The sequence below is a fragment of the Odontesthes bonariensis genome, unplaced genomic scaffold, assembly GCF_027942865.1.
Source record: "Odontesthes bonariensis isolate fOdoBon6 unplaced genomic scaffold, fOdoBon6.hap1 scaffold_261, whole genome shotgun sequence".
NCBI lineage: Eukaryota > Metazoa > Chordata > Actinopteri > Atheriniformes > Atherinopsidae > Odontesthes > Odontesthes bonariensis.
The window spans coordinates 1-23,821 of record NW_027457469.1 but is presented as its reverse complement, the minus strand read 5'-3'; the positions used below and the strand labels follow the sequence as shown (position 1 = coordinate 23,821).

The 23,821-nt window shown below is 38.6% G+C and overlaps 1 protein-coding gene across 1 annotated transcript; it reads left to right on the top strand.

The window, feature by feature from the left end:
- Positions 1–243: 243 nt before the first annotated feature.
- On the top strand, positions 244–23,589 carry LOC142376345 (A.superbus venom factor 1-like; the record flags this gene model as incomplete). Its single annotated transcript, XM_075459926.1, has 26 exons — positions 244–777; positions 1,934–2,717; positions 3,547–3,673; positions 6,506–6,695; positions 6,842–7,007; positions 7,149–7,219; positions 7,491–7,582; positions 8,810–8,892; positions 9,014–9,101; positions 9,384–9,486; positions 10,234–10,348; positions 11,090–11,205; positions 11,281–11,424; positions 12,288–12,503; positions 12,648–12,848; positions 13,506–13,661; positions 13,781–13,910; positions 15,699–15,767; positions 16,236–16,523; positions 17,253–17,484; positions 17,825–17,910; positions 20,921–21,060; positions 21,152–21,361; positions 21,548–21,608; positions 23,210–23,293; positions 23,386–23,589. Coding segments are annotated over exons 1-26 (4,690 nt in total), but the record flags the coding sequence as incomplete, so codon positions are not given.
- Positions 23,590–23,821: the final 232 nt, after the last annotated feature.

Below are 23,821 nucleotides of genomic sequence, written 5' to 3'. Positions count from 1 at the left end.
AAAATAATGCTCTCTAATGTTCCCCCTTTTATTAGTAATGAGGTGCTTACAGAGTCCCTATCACGTTACGGAAAAGTAATATCCCCCCCTAAAATGATACCGATGGCAAGCAAATCTCCGCTATTGAAGCATGTAGTTTCATTCCGAAGGTTCGCTTATATAGTTTTGAAAAACAAGGAAGAAATTGACCTTTCCCTGACTGTTAAGGTGGATGATTTCAATTACACGATTTATGTAACTACAATGACCATGAAGTGCTTTGGTTGTGGACAGCTGGGACACCTGGCGCGTAATTGTCCAGACAAGGCAAAACCAGATAATGCAAATCCGAAAGAGGGTACCTCCAGTGAGCAATCTCAGGAAACACCCAATACTGGTAATGATGAGGTACCTGTGAGTGGGGAGGGTGAAGGTGCGGATGATGGCAATGGAGAGGCAGAGACGGTCCCTCCGCCTGAGACACCAGAAAATGGTGGCTCAGTGGATTTCAATTCTGAATCTGAAACGCCCGCAGCTGCGCCGCGTAATTTCAGCGATTTAATGGAGAAAAGCTTTAACGACATTATTGGGGACGAGAATGCTCCTATGGAACCTGAAAATGTTTTCAAAATGCCGACAAAGAAAAGGGCTTACCCAGGCTCTAAAGGAAAATCTAAGAAAAAGAATCCTAATACTCCAGTGGAAGGGTATGACGCTGAGAGTGAGAGCGATTATGCGTCTGACTGTAGTGTTACCTGCAGTCTACCTACGAGTGGTTTTTCTCAACAGTGTTACACTGTTGGTGATATAAAAGCCTTTCTGAGTAAAACGAAACACGCCAGGAACGTTATGATTGATCATTATTTCCCAGATGTGGAGCAATTCGTTGCAAAAACAGCTTTATTTAGGTCAGAAGGAGGTTTTACGGATAGGGAGGGTTTTCGTCTAAAAAAAATACTTTGCAAGTTACGTGAAATGGAGGCTTTAAGTCAACAGTGATTCTTCCTCTGTAATGATCAGTATGTATGTTAAGCTCTTCTTTTTATATTTCCTTATGTGCGAAGTTCTAATTGCTTCCTTAAATTTAAACGGAGCAAGGGAACGAAATAAGAGAGCAATTGTGTTTGAAACTTTTAAACAAAAGAGAATTGATGTGGTCTTTGTCCAAGAAACTCACACGGATATAAGGAATGGTGATGACTGGGCGAGTGAATTTCCTGGTATAACAATTTTAAGTCATAATACATCAAGTAGTGGGGGTGTTGGCATTTTGTTTGGCCCTAATTTTATTCCATGCTCTTATGACTTTGATGAAATTATCAAAGGCAGGCTTTTAAAAGTAAGGGCCACATATAAATGCAAAATATTTGTGTTTGTTTGTGTTTATGCACCAACCAATGCCATAGAGCGCATGCTCTTTCTTCAAACCTTGGAGGATGTCCTTAAAACTTGTAATGTTGAAGATGTTTTGCTTGTTGGGGGAGATTTTAATTGCACAGAGAATGGCTTGGATCGTAATCACATGGAGCCTCACATGCCTTCTCGTAGAAAATTAATTGAAGTTTTGAAGTTACACAATCTTGTAGATGTTTGGAGAAATTTCCATTTAAATCAAAAGCAGTATACCTGGGTACATGCTTTTAATAATACGCTGTCCTTGGCAAGGTTAGATAGATTTTATGGGTTTAAACACCAGTTTAATTTCTTTAGGAGTTGCAACATTGTACCAGTGGGGTTTTCTGACCACTGTATGGTAACATGCAATATATTTATAAGTACTTTCAAACCAAAGAGTGCTTACTGGCATTTTAATACCAGTCTATTGCAGGACAACCATTTTAGAGATGTTTTTAAATTTTTTTGGGATCAGTTTAAAACTACAAAGACTGATTTTAAGTCAATACAGCAGTGGTGGGATTTTGCTAAGGTCCAAATAAAATTATTGTCTCAACAGTATAGCTTCAATGTCACGAGGGACATCTCAGATCGTATGTCCACCTTAGAGAATGAGATTCTGAATCTTCAAGGGGACACAACTGGTAATGTAATGGAGAAATTGAAAACTAAAAAGAACTTACTGGCAGAGTTATTAGGAGTTAAGGCTCAAGGAGCTCTGGTCAGGTCACGTTTTCAGTCTATTGAACTCATGGATGCACCTACCAAATTCTTTTTTAATTTGGAAAAGAAAAATGGCCAAAAGAAGTTGATGCAGTCTTTGCAGTCAGAAGATGGCACCCTATTGCATTCCCAAACTGACATTCGTAGGAGAGCACGGGCTTTTTTTGAGGATCTCTATGAGAGTGAGATCTCTTATGAGCAGGCTCCTGAGAATGTGTTTCTGAACAATTTACCCCAGATGTCCAGCTCGGCAAATACAATCCTCGGAGGGGTGATAACCCTGGAGGAAGTGTTCATAGCCCTCCAAAGCATGGAGAGTGGAAAGGCTCCAGGGATCGATGGTCTACCGGTGGCATTCTACAAAGTTTTCTGGCCTGAGGTAGGCACCGATTTGCTGGAGGTGCTGAGTGACAGCTTAGCCAAGGGGTGGCTGCCACAGAGTTGCCGTAGAGCTGTGGTGACGCTGTTGCCGAAAAAGGGGGATCTGAATGACATAAGGTCATGGAGACCTGTCTCTGTCCTATGTGTGGAATATAAAGTACTCTCAAAAGTTCTGGCCAATAGACTTAGTAAAGTTGTAGGAGAAGTCATCCATCCTGATCAGACCTACTGTGTGCCTGGTAGATTGATTTACGATAATATTTGTTTTATTAGAGACATTGTGGATGTTGGAAGGCGTCTAAATTTAGATTTTGGCCTTGTCTCATTAGACAACCAGAAAGCATTTGACAGAGTTGAGCATAATTACTTATGGAATGTCTTGTCTGCATTTGGTTTTAATTCTGAATTTATTAATTACATAAAAGTTTTGTATCGTGACATTGAAAGCATGCTAAAGGTTAATGGTGACTTGTGTGCCCCGTTTAAAGTGTTCAGAGGTATTAGACAAGGATGTCCCTTGTCTGGAATGCTATATTCCTTGGCAATTGAGCCACTTCTGCTTAAGTTAAGAAATGAGGTTGAAGGTGTAATGCTTCCAAACTGTACTTTTAAGTTTAAATTATCAGCTTATGCTGATGATGTGGCTATTCTTGTTAAGAGCCAGAGAGATGTGGATGCCATGTTGCGTTTACTTAATGATTTTAAAAGGCTGTCCTCTAATAATGTAAATTGGGGAAAGAGTGTGGCTTTGTTGATGGGGGATTGGAAGAATGGATCACCCAGATTACCTGAAGACTTACATTGGTGCAGAGATGGTTTTAAATACCTGGGGATTTTTATTGGGAATGATGAGTTTATACAGAAAAACTTTGAAGGTGTGCTTGAGAAAGTGAGGGGCCGTCTTAGTAGATGGGAATTTTTAATGAATAAATTGTCTTATAGAGGCAGAGTGCTTATAATAAACAACCTGGTAGCATCATCCCTCTGGCACCGGCTGGCCTGCATAGACCCTCCTGTCAATGTACTCTCAAAAATTCAGTCTGTTCTGGTTAATTTCTTTTGGGACAGCCTACACTGGGTGCCGCAGAGTGTTTTGTTTCTACCCAGAGAAGAAGGGGGACATGGTTTGGTTCACCTACAGAGTAGGACGGCCGCCTTTCGTCTACAGTTTATACAGAGACTACTTTGTGGGACAGTAAGTAGCAGCTGGGAAGCTGTTGCTTGCGCCATTTTTCGCACGTTTGAAGGGCTGGGTCTAGACAAAACCCTTTTCTGGATGGACCCTAAACGCCTGAACTTGAACAAGTTTCCTATTTTTTATCGGAATCTTCTTAAAGTATGGAGTCTTTTCAGGATTGGGAGGACTGTGAGCTCTATTTCTCTTTTTTGGTTTCTGCAGGAGCCCTTGATCTATGGCTCCATCTTGGACCTTTCACATGAACAGTCCTTTCCTGCCTTCACAGGAATTCTCTGTGACGCCAAAGTTCTCACTCTGAATGACTTACTCAACTTAGCAGGTCCTTTGTTTCAAAATGTGGATACAGTGGCTAACCAATTAGGAGTAAGGTCAACCAGAGTTATGAAGCATCTTCTAGGAAAGTGGAAGGGTTTGTTTACAGAAGAAGGAAAAAAGTTGCTCAAGGATTTCTGTATGGGTTTGACGTCTCCAAATGACTCTGATGTATTTCCTAATTTTACTCTCACTGCAGATATGGTTGACTGTTCTGGTGTTTTACTCAAGTCTGAGCCTTTGTTTTTCCTTAGTTGTAACCTTGCCTCTGGTAAGGCTTTGTATAAACTGTGTGTTTTGGTTATGAACAAAAAAAACCTTGACAAAAGAATAGACACACCTTGGCGTGCTGTTTTGCGAATAACTGAAGAGGTTAAACCACAATGGAGGGTATTTTACAAGTCACCATTACCTAAGAAATATGGGGATTTACAATGGAGGATTTTGCATGGGGCAGTGGCTGTAAATGCCTTTATTTCAGTTTTAAATCCGAGTGTAAGTGAACAGTGTCCTTTTTGTACAATGAAGGAAACCATTTTTCATGCTTTCTTGCAATGTGTGAGACTAGAACCTCTGTTTTCCCTTTTAAAAAGGTTATTTGGGGGTTTTAATGAAAACCTTTCAATGGAAAATTTCATTTTTGGGTTCAAATATTGTCAAAAAAGTAAGTTCAAATGTCAATTGTTTAATTTTTTACTTGGACAGTCCAAAATGGCTATTTATGTCAGTAGGCGGAACAAAGTAGAGTTTGACTCAGGGTACAATATTGTAATGGTGTTAATGACTTTGGTGAAATCAAGAATTCTAGTTGATTTTCATTTTTATAAGGAAATGAATGATCTTGGGTCTTTTGAGAAGATATGGTGCTATAAAAGTGCTGTGTGTTATCTTGAACATGATACACTTACTTTTAACAGTTTGTTAGAGGATTTGCAGCCTGATTAATTGTGTCTGACCTCTGAGGCATTTATATGTGTATTTATTTATTTTATTTTTTAGGCTGCTGTTAAAATCCTGTTTTAACTACCTGACTCTTGCAAAGAAGAAAGAATGTGCAATAAATGAAGTTTGAAAAGTCAAAGTCTCTCTCTCTCTCTCTCTCTCTCTCTCTCTCTCTCTCTCTCTCTCTCTCTCTCTCTCTCTCTCTCTCTCTCTCTCTATATATATATATATATATATATATATATATATATATATATATATATATATATATATATATATATATATATATATATATATATATATATAACAGTGACCTCCGTAGTCGCAAAATGCAAGAAATGCTTATTTTTTAACCGAAAAATAAAAAGTTATTCAACTTCCTGTCCCGCCCCTTCAAAACACATGAGAACTATAAATATATATATATATACATATATACACATATATATATATATTTTTTTTTCAGCACTGATGGTGTCTTTCCATGTGTGTAATTTACCAGTTCCACTGGCACTAATGCCTATATCTCTATACCGTCAGAGAATTGAGGCTTTTGAACTGAGCACTGTTAATAAGTTGGATGGTTGCTATCTTCTTCTTTCCATAGGTTGTGGTGTTCATGATTTCTGAAAGGAAATTTTAAGTTTCAATCCGTCTGAGCACAGTTTTCCACTTTTTCTCGCCCATTTTAAATAAGCTTTGACCCACAAAAGATGTCAATGTTTGCGGATCATATTAAAATCAGGTTTTGTCTTTGTACAATAGAGCTTTGACCTGCATTTGTTGATGGAATGATGAACTGTGTTTACGGATAATGATTTCTGGAGGTGTTTCTGAGACAACCCAGTGATTTCCATGACAGAATCATGCCTGTTTTCAACGCAGTACCACCTGAGGGCCCGAAGATCATTGGCATCCAATACAGATTTTTCCTTTTCCTTTGAGCACAGAGATGTCTCCAGATTCTCTGAATCTTTTGATGATATCATGCACTGAAGCTGATGGGATATTCAAATTCTTCACAATTTTATATTGAGAAACATCATTCTGAAACTGCTCCATAATTTCTTGACATAGCAGATTGCTTAATCTAGAGAGACTCTGCCTTTCTGAGGCTCTCTTGTTATACTGATTTGTTGCCAATTAACCTGATTTGTTGCTACATGCTGTTTCAGCTCCCTCTTTTTAATAGCACTTACTTTTCAACCTGTCATGACATTTTTGAGTGGTATTGCTGCTATCAAATTCAAGATGATCAAGAAAATGCTTTACAGCTTTAAACACGTTAGATTATACGACTAAGAAGTGCTATCTGGGTGTGTGTTTGATTGGTTTAATGTTGCTTGTTGTGTGAAAGTGCTTTGGGTGGTCAAGTAGACCTGAAATGTGCTCAATGAATGCAGACCATTTGCCATTTACTACCCGAGCATTGTCTCCAGTTTTATTATTGATGCCACAATACACTTGTAAAGCTTTCACTAGGGTAATGCCATTAAGTGTAACATTCATAGTAATAATGGTGGAGAAAAAAAAAAAGTCTGAAATCTTCATCTAACTCATGTTATTTTCCTGAAGCTTCACTCTGCTGGCTCCAGACCTGCTGAGGACAGACAGCCAGGAGAACATCTTCTTACAGGTTGATGGTTTATTCGACCCCATTACTGTCATCATCACTATCCAGGATTTCACCAAAACTACAGCGCTCCTTCAGGAATCTGTCATACTCAACCAGGGAAATGGCTTCAATGCTCTCAAGACTATACAGGTGACTCTCTGGGCTCACAGCTTAAGTTTAGAATGACCTAAAAAGTTTGGTTAGCAAAGAAGTTTTTCTGTGAAGATGCTCTTAAAGTGCTATCCACGTGTTCTCTGTATGACCTCACGCTGTATCCTCATTTGACCCTATTCCAGCTCTCATCGGATGGTTTGAATCGCGAAGAAAAAAAGAACAAGTTTGTGTATCTGACCGTGAACTTTGTAGGTTACCACTCAGAAGAGAGAATATTGATGGTGTCCTTTCACTCTGGATACATCTTCATCCAGACAGACCAGCCCATCTACAACCCTGGAAAAGATGGTGAGGTTGGAATATTTTGACAAAAACTCACCAGATGATCATGCATGAATAACATGAACAACCTAAATGTGAGGGACCTGAGGTTGTATTTTTATAGAAAGGTCGTAAAACACATCTTTTTTCACTTGTTTTCCTAACCAGTTCGATTCCGAACCTTTGTATCCTCTCCGTTCTTTGAGGCAGTTGACCGCTCCATCACTATAGACATTCAGGTAAAGTTCATCTGGTAAACAAATGACCAGTCAGCATGGAACCTTCTCAAGGCAAGGAATGGATATTTAAAAAAAAAAGAAAGAAAACAACTGTTGTAAATTATCAGCCTGGAAACAAGACTTATTTGAAGTTTTTCTTTTTCTTTTTTAAATCATGAGGTTGAGACTCGTTGCAAATTATGTCAATGTAAATCACTTATCATGAGTTCTGACAATGCTTTTGTGACATCCTTGGTAATTTGTAACATATTTACAATTTTTTTTATTTCAGAATCCAGATGGGGTGGTGATTAAACAAATCTCTAGGTCCAAAGCTATAAACAGCATCATCACAGAAATATTTCCTCTGTCTGAAATTGCCAAGTAAGACTGATCTGTTTGGCTTCTGTTTCACCCTCTTCTAGCCTTTGACAACATTTAGCACTAAGCATAAATTAACATAGATTCTATCATCTATCATCTCATCTTGATATGTAAGGAAAACTTAGTTCAGTGAAGTCAATATTTCCATCTGAATTTGTCCCTACTGGTCACAAACATGTTTATTATAGGCTTCGACCTGCTCCAGTTTAAGTTTTGCAAACTTTAGCCTGTGAATGGATGAATGTGGCTTGTAGTGTGAATGCGCTTTGAGTGGACATCTAGAGTAGAAATGAGCTAGAAGTAATGGCCATTTAGCATTTATATAGAGACAGACTGAAATGGCAACTTCACAGAAGTCAAGGTTTTAAAAAAAAAAAAAAAAACTGCCTTTCAAGTTCGTTTCAAAGTGTTAATGGAGAACAGTGCAAATTTGAACATGTGATGTGTACACAAAGCTACAAACTGAATGTTTCCAAGGTTGAAAAAGAACAATAAGTCAAAGTAAATTTGGAGCCAAACCAAGGTTTTGTTCTTAGATTTATAAAGTCGTTAGTGTTCAGATGGCCCTCCTGTGGTGCAACCTCAATTCCAAAAAAGTTAGGACACTGTGTAAAGTTTAATAAAACTTCTTAGATCTTCTTAGATTTGATGCTGGAAACATTTTTCAAAAAAGTTTCAACAGGGGCCACAGAGGGCTGGATTAGTAAGAGGTGCTAAAAAGAAACAGTTTGAGGAACATGTTGCAACCAGCTAGGTAATTGGCAACAGATTAGTAACATGACTGGGTATTGTTAAAAAAAAAAAAAAAAGCACCCAAGAGAGATAGAGTATCTCAGAGTGAAGACGGTCAGAGTTTCAGCAATCTGTATCTACAAAATTGTGGAGCAATTTCCAAATTACTAGGGCTGAATTGGCAATTAGTTAGATACCTACAGTGATTATACTGGAATGGCACATTTTTTTGTTTTCTTAAGTTTCAAATTTTTGAAGTGAATATTATTGTTAAGGGCATGCAGCAGATTTATGGGTGATGTGGTTTGGTAAAAACTGTCAGAAGCTACTATTTGTCACCCTTTCACCGATATTTACCAAATGATTGTTATTTTACCCGTGAAATTTTGGATTTATTCAATTCAACATGTAGCACCTAAAGCATAGCACGTAGCACCAAAAGTCTGTGTTCTTTGCTTTCATGGGCTTTCTATAATGTGACTGAATGTCTCACAGTGAAGGAACATGGTCAGTGACGGCAAAGTTTGACCACTGGCAGCAGAACACATTCACCGCCAAGTTTGAAGTAAAGAAATACGGTAAGAGAAGTTATGCTCCTCTTGTTAATGTCAATTAAATCAAATACAATTGTCGATATCTTCTATGAATGTACAATATTTGAACAGTAATATTATATATATTTATGGCTTCTTGTTGTAGTGCTTCCTGCCTTCAATGTTACATTGACACCGAGGAAGTCCTTCCTCAGCTTGGATGACAGTGAGCTGGTGGTAGAGATATCTGCAAAGTTGGTCAAATTCATAGATGCACACACAAACATACATACCTGAAAAAATGTTCAGACATCTACGGGCCATATTTAAAAATGACAACCCCTCTGTAATTTAAGTTTAACCTCTGTTGACCTGTTACTGAAATATCCTGTTCTTCTTGTTTTGAGTTTAACCTCAACTAAGACAATGCAGACAAAAAAAAATTATTTACACAAGAATGCATGAAATAGGGAAAATGTTATGAGAAAAAAAAAGACAAGTATTGCAAATCTGTTTTTTTTGTGGCTGCATTTCAGATACTTATATGGACAGCCTGTCCAAGGAACAGCCTATGTTGTTTTTGGAGTTATGTTCAACCAGCAGATGAAAAGATTATCTTCAATGAAGCAGGTGTCAGATGTAAGTTCACTTTGAAATTCACGAGTTGCTTTCTCTGATTTATGATTGGTTGATTTATTTATTTTTGGCCGTTGTTTGCAACTATCAAAATATTTTGCCTCTGCTAAGTTCACTTTGACAAGCTTGTTTTATGCTATTTGAACATTAATTTGGTGAGTCCCTGGCAGTAAATACATCATCATCATATACTATGATGTCGGTTTCTATAAGAATGTGTGTTGTTGATGCAACAAGTATTAATCTTGTAACAGACACCAAAAAATCTATCTCTCACATGCTTTTGGCTTGTCATGCTGCCATGGCTGGTTCTTGTCTGCAAGTCCACCATACCCACTTAATTTATTTCTCTTATTAGCTCCACCAACTCCTAAAAAAGTAGTCGGGGGTTCTGCCTGCTAAATGTTTTACATTCCTCATCAAATAGTTGGGATATCCACGCCTTTGCTGGATACAGTTGCTCATGCTTTTGGATTGAATTGGTGAGAGCAATTAGACTCAATCCCGATGAGGCAAAACATTGTGTTAAAAGAAAACAACACAACAACAAAGTTTAATCGGTGGCTAATTTTTTGAACATCCATATAAGGTTCAGTATTGTGTAACAATACTAAGTGTAGCACTTGTAGTTTGCTAACACAGCAAGTGAGATCTTATAAAGATGATGGTGTTGAAAGCTTTGGAGAAATAAAGAGAAAGCAGAGGAGATTTTATTGTTTATGTAAAATAATCTTCTACTCTTGCATCCAGTTGGATGGAGGAATTGTCAGACTGAGTATGGAGGAGATCAGGACAGCTTACCCCAACATTAGATCTTTGGTGGGCCACTCTGTATATGTGAAGGCCTCTGTGTTAACCAGTACAGGTAAGTGCCTCATGTTTTAAGTTGTTTTTTTGTAGCAAGTTTAGTTTGAACTGAAAATGTATACAAATCATACACACAGGAAAATTCAACTTTAAATCATTCTAACCTAATTCATTATGTTGGGTTAAGACATCGTATTTACTTTACCATCTTAGCTGCTTCATAACGTTGATCTGTTTGATGGGGCAGCACAGGGTTGTGTCCTGGCTTGTGATCACATCGTTCTTTGAACTACAACCTCGAAAGACCGAACTCTCCGATATGTCATAATCAGACCAGAGTTTATCAAGATCTGTGGTGTCCGGGGAAACCCACAATGAGGTCAAATGTGTATCGACATGTTCTTTTGCCCTCTGGACAAACCAAAACTTTGACTCACCGCAGTGTCATACTCAAAAACTCATGTTGCTGTTGGAGAAAAAGGTTATCTTAGTTACTTTGGATGATCAAAAGCAACATCTTGTTCTCAATTAGATAGCCCTCAGTTTAAGTGTTATTAACACCTAGACATGGACTTGAAACAGTCTTAATCATGGGAAAAGACAATAACACAAAACACTGATAGTTGAAACAAAACTTTTCTTTCAGTCAACAAAAAAAAATAAATTCAAGCTCATCAAAAAGTAGAATAAATCCAAAACTCAAGGGGAATTTTTTGATTCTGTGTACATGAAATAATTCCAGTATATTGTTAGAAGGAGGTCTTTACTGTTGTTTGACTCCAGTTTCTCACCTGCACAGGAAGCGATCTGGTTGAGGCACAAAAGACTGGGATCAAAATTGTAGAGTCCCCCTATGCTATATCCTTCAAAGACATGCCACAGTACTTCAAGCCAGGCCTCCCATTTGATTTCACAGTAAGGAGCGTCATCTGTTTAATTTAGTTTATTTTTGAGCAAAAATGTCATTGAAATTCTTTCCTATCTGTCCAGATTCACGTGACCCACCATGATGCATCCCCAGCCCATAACGTCAAAATCAAGATAAATTTGATGGATAAACCATTGGCAGTTTCATCTGGGACTATCAGAACCACCTTGAACATGCCCAACAATCAGCATGCACAAACCATCATTGTTAGTATAACATTTAATGTAACATTTATTTAGTCAGTGATCTAATTATCATTGCATGCGTATGTTTGACTATTATCTCATTACAGAATGGAATTTTTTCAAATATGATATTTTTGAGCTTCAAGGGACAACGTGCAACAATTACTGACATCTTGTGGCCAAGTTGAAGATGGCAACCATCTCCAACGATATCACTCCACTTTCCAGTGTTGCTAGATCTTGTGTCAGTAAACAAAGAAACAAAAAAAAAAAACAACAGCGCTTCGAAAGCCTAAACTAAGCAATTCGATTCCAAAAAAATAACTAAAACTATATGACCCTACTGATCACTATCTGAGAAAATATTCCGGCTTAGTTCTTTAAATACATATGGAGCAGTAAGTGAGCGAAGAAGCATTTAGTCTTAAAAGTAGCAGTTCTACCATTTAAAAGTGCAGTTACATTGAAGTCATACTTGTTAGATCTGCATGTAACCTGTTCCTGTCTCTTAATTGTCTTTTTTCTGTATTTCATCCACATTTCTGCCTTAATTTATATTAGCAAAGTAGCTGCAACTGTCTTGTTTTTGAGTTATCTCACAGACTGTCATCTAGGTGTATTGGCACATTTTGCAAATTCATCAATATTTTGCAGGCTGCCAGTTAATTAGTCTTCTAAGAAAAGAAAAACACAACAGTTCATTTAACAAAGGTATAACATACAAATTGAAACCTATGACATTTGTTTCTTCCTCTTAAACCTTATAATTACATACCAACATTAGTTATGCATTTGACTGTTAGACAATAGAATATCAGTTTTTTGGTTCATAAAGACAAAACTGTAGCAAAATGAATTTATTCTTTATTTTCTTTGTATCCTAGGCTGAGACCACAGAGACTGGCCTGAGACCAGACCAACAGGCCAGACAACAGATAACTGTTCAGCCCTACACCCCCTTTAACAACCAACATCAAAATTACCTATACATCTCCACAGGAACCAACACAGTGTCTGTAGGAGATAGGCTGTCCGTGAAGATTTCAATCCGTGCTGCAGACGAGACACACAGAAAATTTGCCAAACACATTACCTACATGGTGAGACGAGAGCACCACTTCATGTTCACGTTACAGCACATTTCCAGTACACCTGAACATTGTAAAGTGTAACTATAAGGTGTCAAAAATCTTACTGAAATAACATTTATATTCATTCTTGACTCTCCACCCAAAACTCTGTAGGTGCTCAATAAAGGCAAAATCATAAAAGCTGAACGTTTGAATGTAGAGGGCCTAGTGGTTACCAGTGTTGGGTTTATGGTAACATCAGAGATGATGCCATCTTTTCGAATTGTGGCGTTCTTCAGTATTCCCTGGACAGGGCGAGAGGAGGTGGTGTCGGACTCCGTCTGGATAGATGTTGCAGATTCCTGTGTTGGAGGGGTGAGTGTTCAGCTTGCTCTCAGTTTGCTGGTAGAGGTAACGACAGTGGTTTCATATTTGAAAAACTTTGTTCACGTTTTGAGAGTATATCAAGATAAGCAGAGTTTGGATTTGTGAGGCTTGAATGGCAAAACAGCCCACATTCTTAACATCCCATACTGTTGATAAATCTCCTGAAGAAACCAAAATAGAGGTCCAGCAAAAGTACAGCAGTGTAGGATATAGACTAGAGGTCAATCCTTTGAAATACAATTAAATCACATCAGTGATACATACCAGTACTATGGATAGCATGTCCCCTTATTACTATAAATATATACACTGCAGTTTATTTGAATTTGAGCCTCTCAAGACCTGCTGCTGAAAATACTCACCTAGACAGTATGTAGAAATCAGATGGGATAGAGAAAAGAAATTTTGGGACCATTTAGGATTTGTTAAGGTATATAGAAATATAAATGGAAAAGAATCAATAAATGGGAAAAATGGGCAGACTTGTCATCAAATTTTGATTACTTAGAATTCCTTTTTATACTGCTATTTTAATGCATTACTTTACTGATTTGAAGCATAACAGGCCAATTAAACCAAGAAGAAAATGAAAATGCAGTCTTTAATCTTTAAATCAATGCCTTTTTTTATCCTCCTCTCTTGTAGCTTAAAGTTGGGCCAGTAGACGGCAGACACAGAGATTACGAACCTGGGAAACTCCTCCGTCTTCAGATTAAAGGTGACGCAGAGGCAGTGGTCAACCTGGTGGCCGTGGACAACGCTGTGTATCTTCTCAACAAGGACAGACTCACACAGAGGAAGGTATGTGTATCTATATGTTTGTGTTTAATGGTTAGAAGCATTTTAGAAAAGATTAAGATGAAAAAGTCAACTTACATACAAATCAGTTAGTCTTTTTCCCAACTGAATCTTTTGTTCAGATTTGGGATGTGGTGGAGCATGGAGACATTGGCTGCACCAAAGGGGGAGGGCGAGATGCCACATCCGTGTTTACAGATGCAGGACTTCTTTACTCCTCCAGTGCTGGGTTCAAAACCAAAACCAGACAAGGTATTTACGCTTATCGATATTGTTCTTGTTCTTGTATATTGTATATACTAAAGACTAAACAAACAAAAACATTGCTAATATTTTACAGGAAGGCCATATGTTCAGATGTTTTAAACTCTCAATGGGATTGAGCAAAACACAGAATGATTCATATGAATTATTTAAATGATTTGAACTTAATTTGAACAACGAAAATAGCGAGAACATTTAAAAAATGGCTCTTTCAAACAGTCCAATTACTTAATTATCATTAGTAAAACAATGTAAAACATCAATGTAGATATTAAAATTCCTAAAATAACCACTGCTGAAAAGTAACGATTCTCAGATTCCTTTCTCTTACATGGAGCTGAGAGGATTTTAGCACCACATTTTTGCTAAATGTGAAGCAGACCTATGGGAAATGTATGGATCATTCCATGGCTGCTCACTTAAGCCCCATTTCCACTATGTAGTCCGGTACGGGTCGGTTCAGAACGGTTCGCTTATTTCAGTGTTTCCACTACCACCAAAGCGTACCGGCCCCATGGAACCCGTTACCATTTTGTAACCCTTCTGCTTGGGGTACCTAGCACACAGGACCGGTTCCAGGCTCTGCTCTCCGTTGTTGGTGAGGAGGCTGTGCAGCGGGAGCTCGATGGCGCTGTGCGAAACCAAAAAGTTTTCCAGCTGATTGCCGCAAAAATGGCAGAGAGTGGTTTCAACCGGACCGCGAGCCAGTGTCGCATTAAGCTGAAGAAGCTTGGAGGTGGTTCGAAATTATGAATGTTATTTGCTGTTATATGTTATTTACGCTTCGGCACGCACGCGCCCACCCCTGACGGTAGGCGTCCACTATTCCGGCACGTCAAGCCGTATCCAACGCATTCAATTCATTTTCAATGAAATCCGGCCGATCGTTGTCGCCGTGCTCGCAAAGCATGCTGGGATTCCGGCACGGCGAGCGGCGGATCTGCGGCACGTCAAAAAGTTGGGCTCGGCCAAACTTTATGCAAATTTGCCACGGCAGACGGAGTGCGTTATCCAATGGCAGTAGATCATGTGATCTCCTGCGTCTCAGCAGCAGCAGCAGCACAGCAGCTCTCCTCGCTCGCAGATCCGGATCCATGGTACAATATGAAATAATGTTCCATTGCTGACGATTTATACACATTAATTTCCCTCCAAAACTCAAATTTTTAGAGGGAGAAACTTCGGTTGGTTAAAATCACAAGTTATTTACTTTCCCCCGGAGCCATTTCACACGCCCCTCTGTACACACCCACTGTAGTAGCAACACGGCGACAACTAGGCATCCAATCCGGCGAGTTACGTTGACGTGCCGGAATAGTGGTTGCCTACCCTGAGGGTCCCCTTTGTACAGTGGGAACGCAAAGCTGACCCCAAAGCGACCCGACCCGTACCGCACCGATACGAAGTGACCCGAAACGTACTGACAGTGGAAACAAGGCTTTAAAGCTCCCAGTTCTGGACACAAACCTTGGAAAAGTTACTGTTTTAATTTAATTTGAATTTTTTTGTGATTTTCTTTTAAAATTGTTCTTTTGTTTTTTTCTTTTAGCCAATCTATAACTATATCTATTTGTCACTGAACATCTATGGTACCCTGAGCACAGTTTGTAGCTGAAATTTTGTTGCTTGATGTTTTACTTATGTTATGTAAAATCATTGAATGGAAAGTGGATACTCATTACAGATGAACAATTAATGATGTTACATCACCTACTAACAGTTTTATAATGGTTGGAAAATGAACCACATGTCTGATGGCGACGCTCGGCTTTTTAGCCCTACAGTGTCCGGGCAGTGCCAGAAGAAGACGTTCTGCTGCTCTGTTGAACCGTAAAGCACAGCTGGGTGAGAACCGTATTTTCAATTCATTGCAAAGTTTGCTTTTGTGATTCATACTGGGATACAAATGAGATATTCTTGCATTCTTGTTTATGCCTCACCTACTACAGTCAGTGCTCATCTTTCTCTAACTTAGGTTTGATTTGAAACCTATTGCCTTAGAGGGTAAATAATTATTAATAATTGTCCATTTTTAAGGTTGACATGTATTAATAGAAGGTAAAATAGCAATACTGTGATGCCGTTGCGTGGTTTTAGTGAACAGTTGCCTTTATGATATGTGGAGTTAGGGTTAGGACAGACACATTGCTATCCTGCTGATACCCTAAATTAAATAGTTGCCCTATATGCTATTCATTTATTTTTACATTGTCTTTTCATTTACTCTTGAAATAATAATGGAAAAAAAAGAAAACATTGAGTGTTGTAATACTGGAGCTGTTGGTTCCCTCTTATCCACCCTTCTGCCACCAGAGAGTCACTACAAGGAGAAACTGCAGCGTCGCTGCTGTAATGATGGCCTAAGGGAGATCCCAATGCCGTACTCCTGCACACGACGCTCCCTTTACATCACTGAGGGCTGGGAGTGCATGCGGGCTTTCCGCTACTGCTGTGCCACTTACAGGGGCCAGGTGTTTGACACAGAGATTCCCACCACCCCTGCACCAATAACCACCACCACCCTTTCACCCTTTGCCTTCTTACCTGAATTTGAAATATCTGGAATAAAGCCTTACAAAGATATCATCTTTTCAACCTCTTGTAAGTTCTCAATTTCTTTTTTTTTTGTTTTTTCCAAAATTTTCCTATTGTTTAGAATTCAGAGAGCCTGGTATCTTGGGTATTTGTTTTAAATCTTATCTTTTTAACTTTAGTGATATACTAGTATGCTAAAAACCCATAGGAGGCTGATGGGAATTTGGTGATAGACTAATGCATGAGACAAGACATTTTTCATTAAAACAATGAATGTGTATTTTAAGATGAAAAAATGATGACCTAACCAACCAGTGCGCCCTGAGAGCTACACCTCCAATGTGGCTAAATATGTACCGTAATCCATTCCATCTACTCAGATCAGTTTATTTAAGTTTTTAAACCCTGCAACGGTGCGTTAGTTTAAATGAGCTTCTCAGTTTTTGTGGGACTGAAGCGATTACTATTGCTGGCTCTGGTTCAAAAAATGCATCATTATAGAGAACAAAAGAGGATGACAAGACACATAAAACACACATTATGAATATCATAATTGTATGATAGTTTATATGAAAATAGCTTCACTGGTGTTTTGTGATGAAGGGAATAGATATACACATTTAAAGTTATGATGAAGATCCCTAAATGTAAAATGTGTTTTTCTTTTACATTTGCACAAAAACTTTACAGGGTATCAGCGGTTGTTCATAATTTTGTTCGTGTGTAAATTGTTTCTCAATTAATCATAGATGTGTGATACAACAGTACAAAATATTGACAAATGTATTCAAATAGCTTTTGGAAGTCCACGTGGACCACCTGGGTTACCTGGATTTGGTGGACGATTTGAACCACCCATAGTCTATTTACGTGGAATGGAAGAAGCAGAGGTTTTGCCGTTTAAGGATGATATGGAGGAAGAAGAGGGGGAGTACCAGGATAAGAGCGATGTCTATTTGCGTTCCAAGTTCTTTGAGTCTTGGTTGTGGATGGATGTTAAGCTGCCCAAACAAACAGACAGCGATGGGTAAGTGAAAGATTAAAAAGGAGATTATATCAACAGGCATAACAGTTTCATTAGCTTAAACATCACTTTGATTATGTGATTTAAAGATTTTTACATTTCTTTGATCCCCTTAAAGTAAGTGGGTTAACATCACATCTGACATGAAAATGTAGTCACCACAACACGAGCAGTTGACAAAGAATATATTTTAAAAAAAAAAGCATATATGACAGATGGTGAGATGCTTGGATAAGATGTCTGTATGCTTGAACGGGAATATCTAGTGAACAATTCACTGCTCAATATCTGAACAACTGAAGCCCATTTTTTTTTCATTTTTCAAATTAAATTTGATCAACAGGTTGGCATCCATGACTTTGGACAACCCGTTACCCGACAGCATTACAGAGTGGGGAATTTTGGCAATCAGTGCATCACCTCAGAAAGGTACTGTTGGCAAATTGAGGAGGAGGAGTCTGGGAGCCTTGTGGCTATTTTTTTTGGGAAAGTTGAATCACTTGCAAGGATCTGGCTTTGATGATGATTCTATTAAACTAGAAGAATCAAACTGTCATCATGTATTTATTCACACTATTAATATCTTGAGAGGAGATGAACTGTTGAGTAAAGAAAGTGCAGTAAAACTCATATTTTGTTATAGCTTCCTTCATCAGAAAAAGGTTAACCAAAGTTTTCCACACAAGGCCAAAAACAGTTGGGCATCAAGCTTAAAACTCAACAAAATCCATCAGTTTCCAATTTCTGACTCATCTGAGCTGCTGCAAAAATGTTTCTCTCTTCTCAAAAGATTTATCTTTATCTTTTCAACATGTTATTTCCTTTGTCGAGCAGAAATACCTGAAAGTTCTTGACAAATTTTTTCTTTTCTTTCTTATTTTCTTAACTGATGAGTGATTCTCTGATGAAGCTCGGCACAAAGTTGTGATCCACAGCCCATCCTTACTTGTAGGGACTCAGGCCCCGTTTACACGATAGGAAGACGCAGATATTTTCCTGCGGTTTGGCCTCTCATTTACACCAAAACCCCGTTTTTATCACAGAAAATGATTATTTCTAAAACCTCCGGCCAAAGTGGAGATTTCTGATAACGCTGGTTATGTGTTGCCGTGTCAACTGGGAGAAACGGCGTTTTAGGTTCTTAAACGTCACCAGAAAATGCTTAACGTCATGCGAGCGCCTTATGTTTACAGTTTGTTTGGCTACTGATCAGGATCATCATGGATGATGTTAAAGTTCTACTAATTTTTACGTTTGTGCAAACGATTCTAGCCTTATTGCATTTGCCACCCCAAACCTGCTCGCACAGTTCAAAATAGAGGAGCACCACTCTTCCGTGGCCGCTGCTGCGTCCAGTATCCACTGACTGTCTATATTTCCCTCTTACTGCCTTCAGTTTTGTTGTGATATTTGCTCGCGTTATCTCCTCCTTCACATGAGGAAAGTCCTCGATTCTGAGGATTTTGATTGGTTTGCATGGCTTTATTCCTTTCCCTACACTGCCGCCAATAGGTTTGGCATAGTTATTATGGCGCTTGACGGCGTATTTATGTGGGTTGATGTAAATGACAAGTTTTTTGAAAACGATGTTATGTGCACGATGTTATTATTGAAAATGGAGGGGGGGGAAATGTTCGTTTCTCTAAATACCCGGCTATGTGTAAATGTGGCCTAAAGCTTTGTTGGATCACTTTTTAACGCAGATCCTGACAGCTTAACCTGTTACCAATTAAGCTGCTAATTTGACAATCAGCATCTCTTCTCCTTTAAACAAACAGTCTGTGAATGTCTGGGAACTGAGGAGACAAGTTTCACCTTTTGGAGAGAAATGTTGTCCCATCCTTATCTGATATAGGATTCTAACTGCTCAACAGTCCAGAGTCTTCTTGTATTTTGTATTTCATGATGCACTAACTTTTTAATAAGGTGAAGGGTCTGGACTGCAGGCAAGCAGGCCAGTCCAGCACCCGGACTCTTCTCAAATAAAGCCATGCCTTAGTAAGCAGTAGTGCTAGTAGCTCTAGCAGTAAGTGGTTTAGCATTGCCTTGCTGAAATATTCTTGGCCTTCCCTGAAAAAGACAACATCTTATGTTGATCTAAAACCTTAATAAACCTTTGATGGAGCTTTTCCAGATGTGTAAGATTCCATTTCCATGCACTAATGAGGGCATGGGTTGGTGTGAGGGCACTAATGCACCCTCATACCAACAGAGATGCAGGCTTTTGAAGTGTGCTAATAATTTTAAATTAGCTTTGGCCCAGAGTGGATGATGGCAGCACTGGACCATGTTCATATATGGCTTCTTCTTTGCATAATAGAGCTTTAACCTGCATTTGCAGATGGGAATGATTTCTAGAAGCGTTCCTGAGCTCATCATGTTTAGTTTTAATACAGTGCCGTCTGAAGGCCTGAAAATTATGGGCAGCCAGTATTGATTTTCAGCCAGGTCCCTTGTTCACAGACATGTTTCCAGATTATCTGAATCTTTGGATGATTTATTTATTCTAGATGATAGATTGTTCAAACGTCTTTATATGATAATAATATTATATAATAATATCATTCTTAAATTGATGCACAATTTGTAGAAAGTTTTTTTTTTGGGAGATTGCAGATTATCCACCCATCTTTTCTTCTGAGAGCTTCTCTATGGTCCCCTTTTTAAACCCAGTCATGTTACTGCCCTGTTGCCAGTTAACATCATTACCTGCAACAAGCTGTTTCTTTTTAGTACTTTGTACTTATATTCCTGCATTTTTCGTTTTGCCCCATCCCAACTTTTTTTTAGATGTTTTGCTGCCATCAAATTCAAAATTAGAAAGTATTTTTCATCAAATAGTAAAATGTCTCACTTTCAACATTCAAACATATTTGCAATGTTCTATTGTGAATGAAAATGTTGGTTTATGACATCAGTCAATTGTTGCATTCTTTTTTGGTTTTATTTTATACAGCATCCTGACATTTTAGCAATTTAAAAAAAGATTTTTAATCATCTCCAACAGATATTGTTTATTTTATAAACTACTTCTCTTCCAACTTTTCTTCATGGTGCTGCTGGAAAAATCCAAGAAATTGGAGTTGAAAAGTGAAGACACTTTTTAACTGTCTGTTAAATTAAGGTTCAAATTAATTAACAAATCACAAATGTAAGTTTGTCCTCCATTTAAGAAGACACAGACATTTCTCTTGGATTATGGATTTTAAATGAACAAACTTCAAGAATGGCTAAATACTTAATTAAGACAATTGTAAAAGCACAGAATTACAGTTGACTACAAAAGTAAAGGCTGACCAAATTATCCACACTTGACAAAAAACATTAAGCCTGGTGGTTAAAAAATCTCTAAATCTCATAAATCATCAGAACCAGAGCCTCTCATTCATATACATATGTGCATATGAGCCATTGTTAATCTTCTTATGACTCTTTGTAGGTTTCTGTGTTGCGGAGCCTTATAATGTCAAAGCATGGAAACGTTTCTTTGTTGACCTGAGGCTGCCATATTCTGTGGCGAGGAACGAACAGGTTGAGATTAAAGCTTTGATCCACAGCTACATCTATGATGACTTGCATGTAAGAGGATCGTCTTCTTCTCACTTTGTTATATTGTGTTTCTCCAGTGTCTTTGTTGTTGCTCACCATCCTTTGATTGCTTTCTGTGCAGATAAGGGTGGTGCTGATGAAGACAGAAGGCATTTGCAGCGTTGCTTTCAAGGACAGCCACACAAAGGAATTGAAGCTGCCTGCTGGCTCGTCTGTTGTGGTGCCTTACACCATTATGCCCTTGGTGGTGGGTAAACTTCCTCTTGAGATCATGGTCGTTGCCAGAGACTTGATGGGGGGTGACCGTGTCCAGAAAGTTCTGCGGGTGGTGGTGAGTCTTTCATGATGAAAATGCCAATGCAGAGTAACCAACTTGTTATGGTTAGTGTTGACTATAAAGTTCTTCCTGTCAAGCTTTTCCAAGGGTTAAGAGATTCATTCATAAATTTAAAAGATGATTAACACGTGTTTATATAAAACTCTGCTTGTATAATAAGTCTTTTCATGACACAAACAGCTAGATGGGGTGCAGAAGACTGAGGTTTGGAATGAAGTGTTGGATCCATCATCTCAAGGGGGTATGTGATGCATGATTTTACATGATCTCATTTGAAATGCATGTTGACATTAGCCTGGCTGACCCGTCCACATCTCGATGAGATGGTGGTCTGGGAACTAGGTGTGCATTTTCTCGTATTTGAGGCGTGGTTTACGAATGCCTAGAGCCGTTTATTGGGCGCTATGAATGTCTATCAAATGGCGTCTGGTTCTTCCCATGCTGCTTTGCGCGCGATTTGTAGCCAATTGTATCACTTATACCAGATGACGTATGTAGAGCGACAGAAATTCGACGAGGAAATACATCCTTCTTGGCGTCGTCATCGTCTTGCTGCAGACACGTTTATTTTCTTCAATAATTACTATACACCAACACCTACATCAACCCCAGACATTTACAGACTGACTACTTATATACATTCTGGCCCAGATAATGAGCTGGACTATACCATTTAACCCGGGTAAAATCAGCGAAACACACATACCTGTATATCTACAACAACATTTACATAACTCATCACTAGAAATATATATATAATCTTAATAACCATCAATACACCCAGAATAAACATAATAAACAGACACATATATTTTACAACAGTTAAATACATATTTATACCACATGAAACTCCCCTTTACCTATTTCCCACTTGTCCTCCTGCCTCCCCGATCTAATAAGGTGCGCGTGCCCCCGGGGAACTCTTTTGGTAAATTTATGCTCATCCCCAATCAATATAACTCCTGTGTGTTGTCTTTATTTATATTTTATGTAGTCTTTATTTCCTTCTGCCGCTATCGGCTTATCAATCCACGTTCGTCTCATTCACCAGGTGAACTACGAGGTGCGTCAGCCCCGTGTCCCTCCCTGTGACATAATTGTTCCTGGAGCGAGTGACGGCAGCGCGTCGTCACAAGCACCATTGATGGGGCTCTAGATTTATTCCTGGTTGATCGGGCTAACCTCTGTAACAGGAGGAATTAATTGTTTTTACACCTTTAAATAACTACATATTGTATATGTAGAGCCCTGGACTGAATTACACTTTTGGCTCCCGCCCCATTACCTTTCTCATAAGGCCAACAGGATCATACCAATGAAACTAAGAAAAGAAAATCTACAGTAGCAGCTTATCACTCTGTCAGACTGGTTGCGAGCTGACCTCACTTTCCAAACCTCCTTCCAAATGACTGAACTAATATTGTTGTATTTTATCTTCTATTAAGAAAATGTTTATCTTGGTTATTTGTCAACCATTATTTATCTGTCATTACTTTTTAACATATACATTTATCAGAAAGGTGGCATTATAACATATATGTTTGTTTGAAATAGGATATTTCAACTGGACTACAGATTGGTACATCCCACCTTCGCTACTCAGCTTGAGTTCATTTAACTTTTTAACATTTATTAGAGAAGGACTCTGTTGTCTGTTCGACTGAGACTACAAAATATATCCAAACTCTTCATCATGTAGCTCAGGTCAAAAACTTTTTAGTCCACCTTGATTTGGTCTCTGACTGAATTGCTACAAGTTTTTTGCTCTGGTTTTACCATACAGAGCTTTGATAAAGTAGAGAGAATCATACCCTGTATCATATGTAGTTTAATCTTTTACAGGAAGTCAGACGATTAGTGTTCCCAAATTTGTACCAACGTCAATTGTGCCAAACTCTCACCCGGAGACAATCATCAATGTCAGAGGTGAGTCACTGATCCAGCAGGGATGAAGATAAAAAATAAAAAATAAACCCCAAAGGGCTGATTCCTAATTCCTTCCCACCATTTCTCTCTAGGTCATCTTTTTGCAGACAGCATTGATAACTCCATCAGTGAGGACTCTCTAGCATCTTTGATCCAGATGCCTGGCGGCTGTGTGGAGCAGAACTTGGCCTCTATGACTCTGCCACTCATTGCCACCCTCTACCTGGACCGAAGCAGCAGCTGGGAGAGTTTAGGGGTAGAGCGCAAGATCGAGGCTCTCCGATACATCAGGAGAGGTTAGACAGCGGGGGGCAATATGGATAAGTGGATTTTAAAAGCAAAGCAGAATATATGAAATGATGTAAGATTAGATTTAAGATGAAAATGGAGTGACTGCAGAATGTGCTGCGTCAGAAAGGATAGAAAGAAAGAGGGAAGGATGAGACGAGATCATTTCTGGTAATTGTGGATGAAGAAACAAATGTATTTCTGATAGATAAATGACTTTATTGATTAATGATTAATACA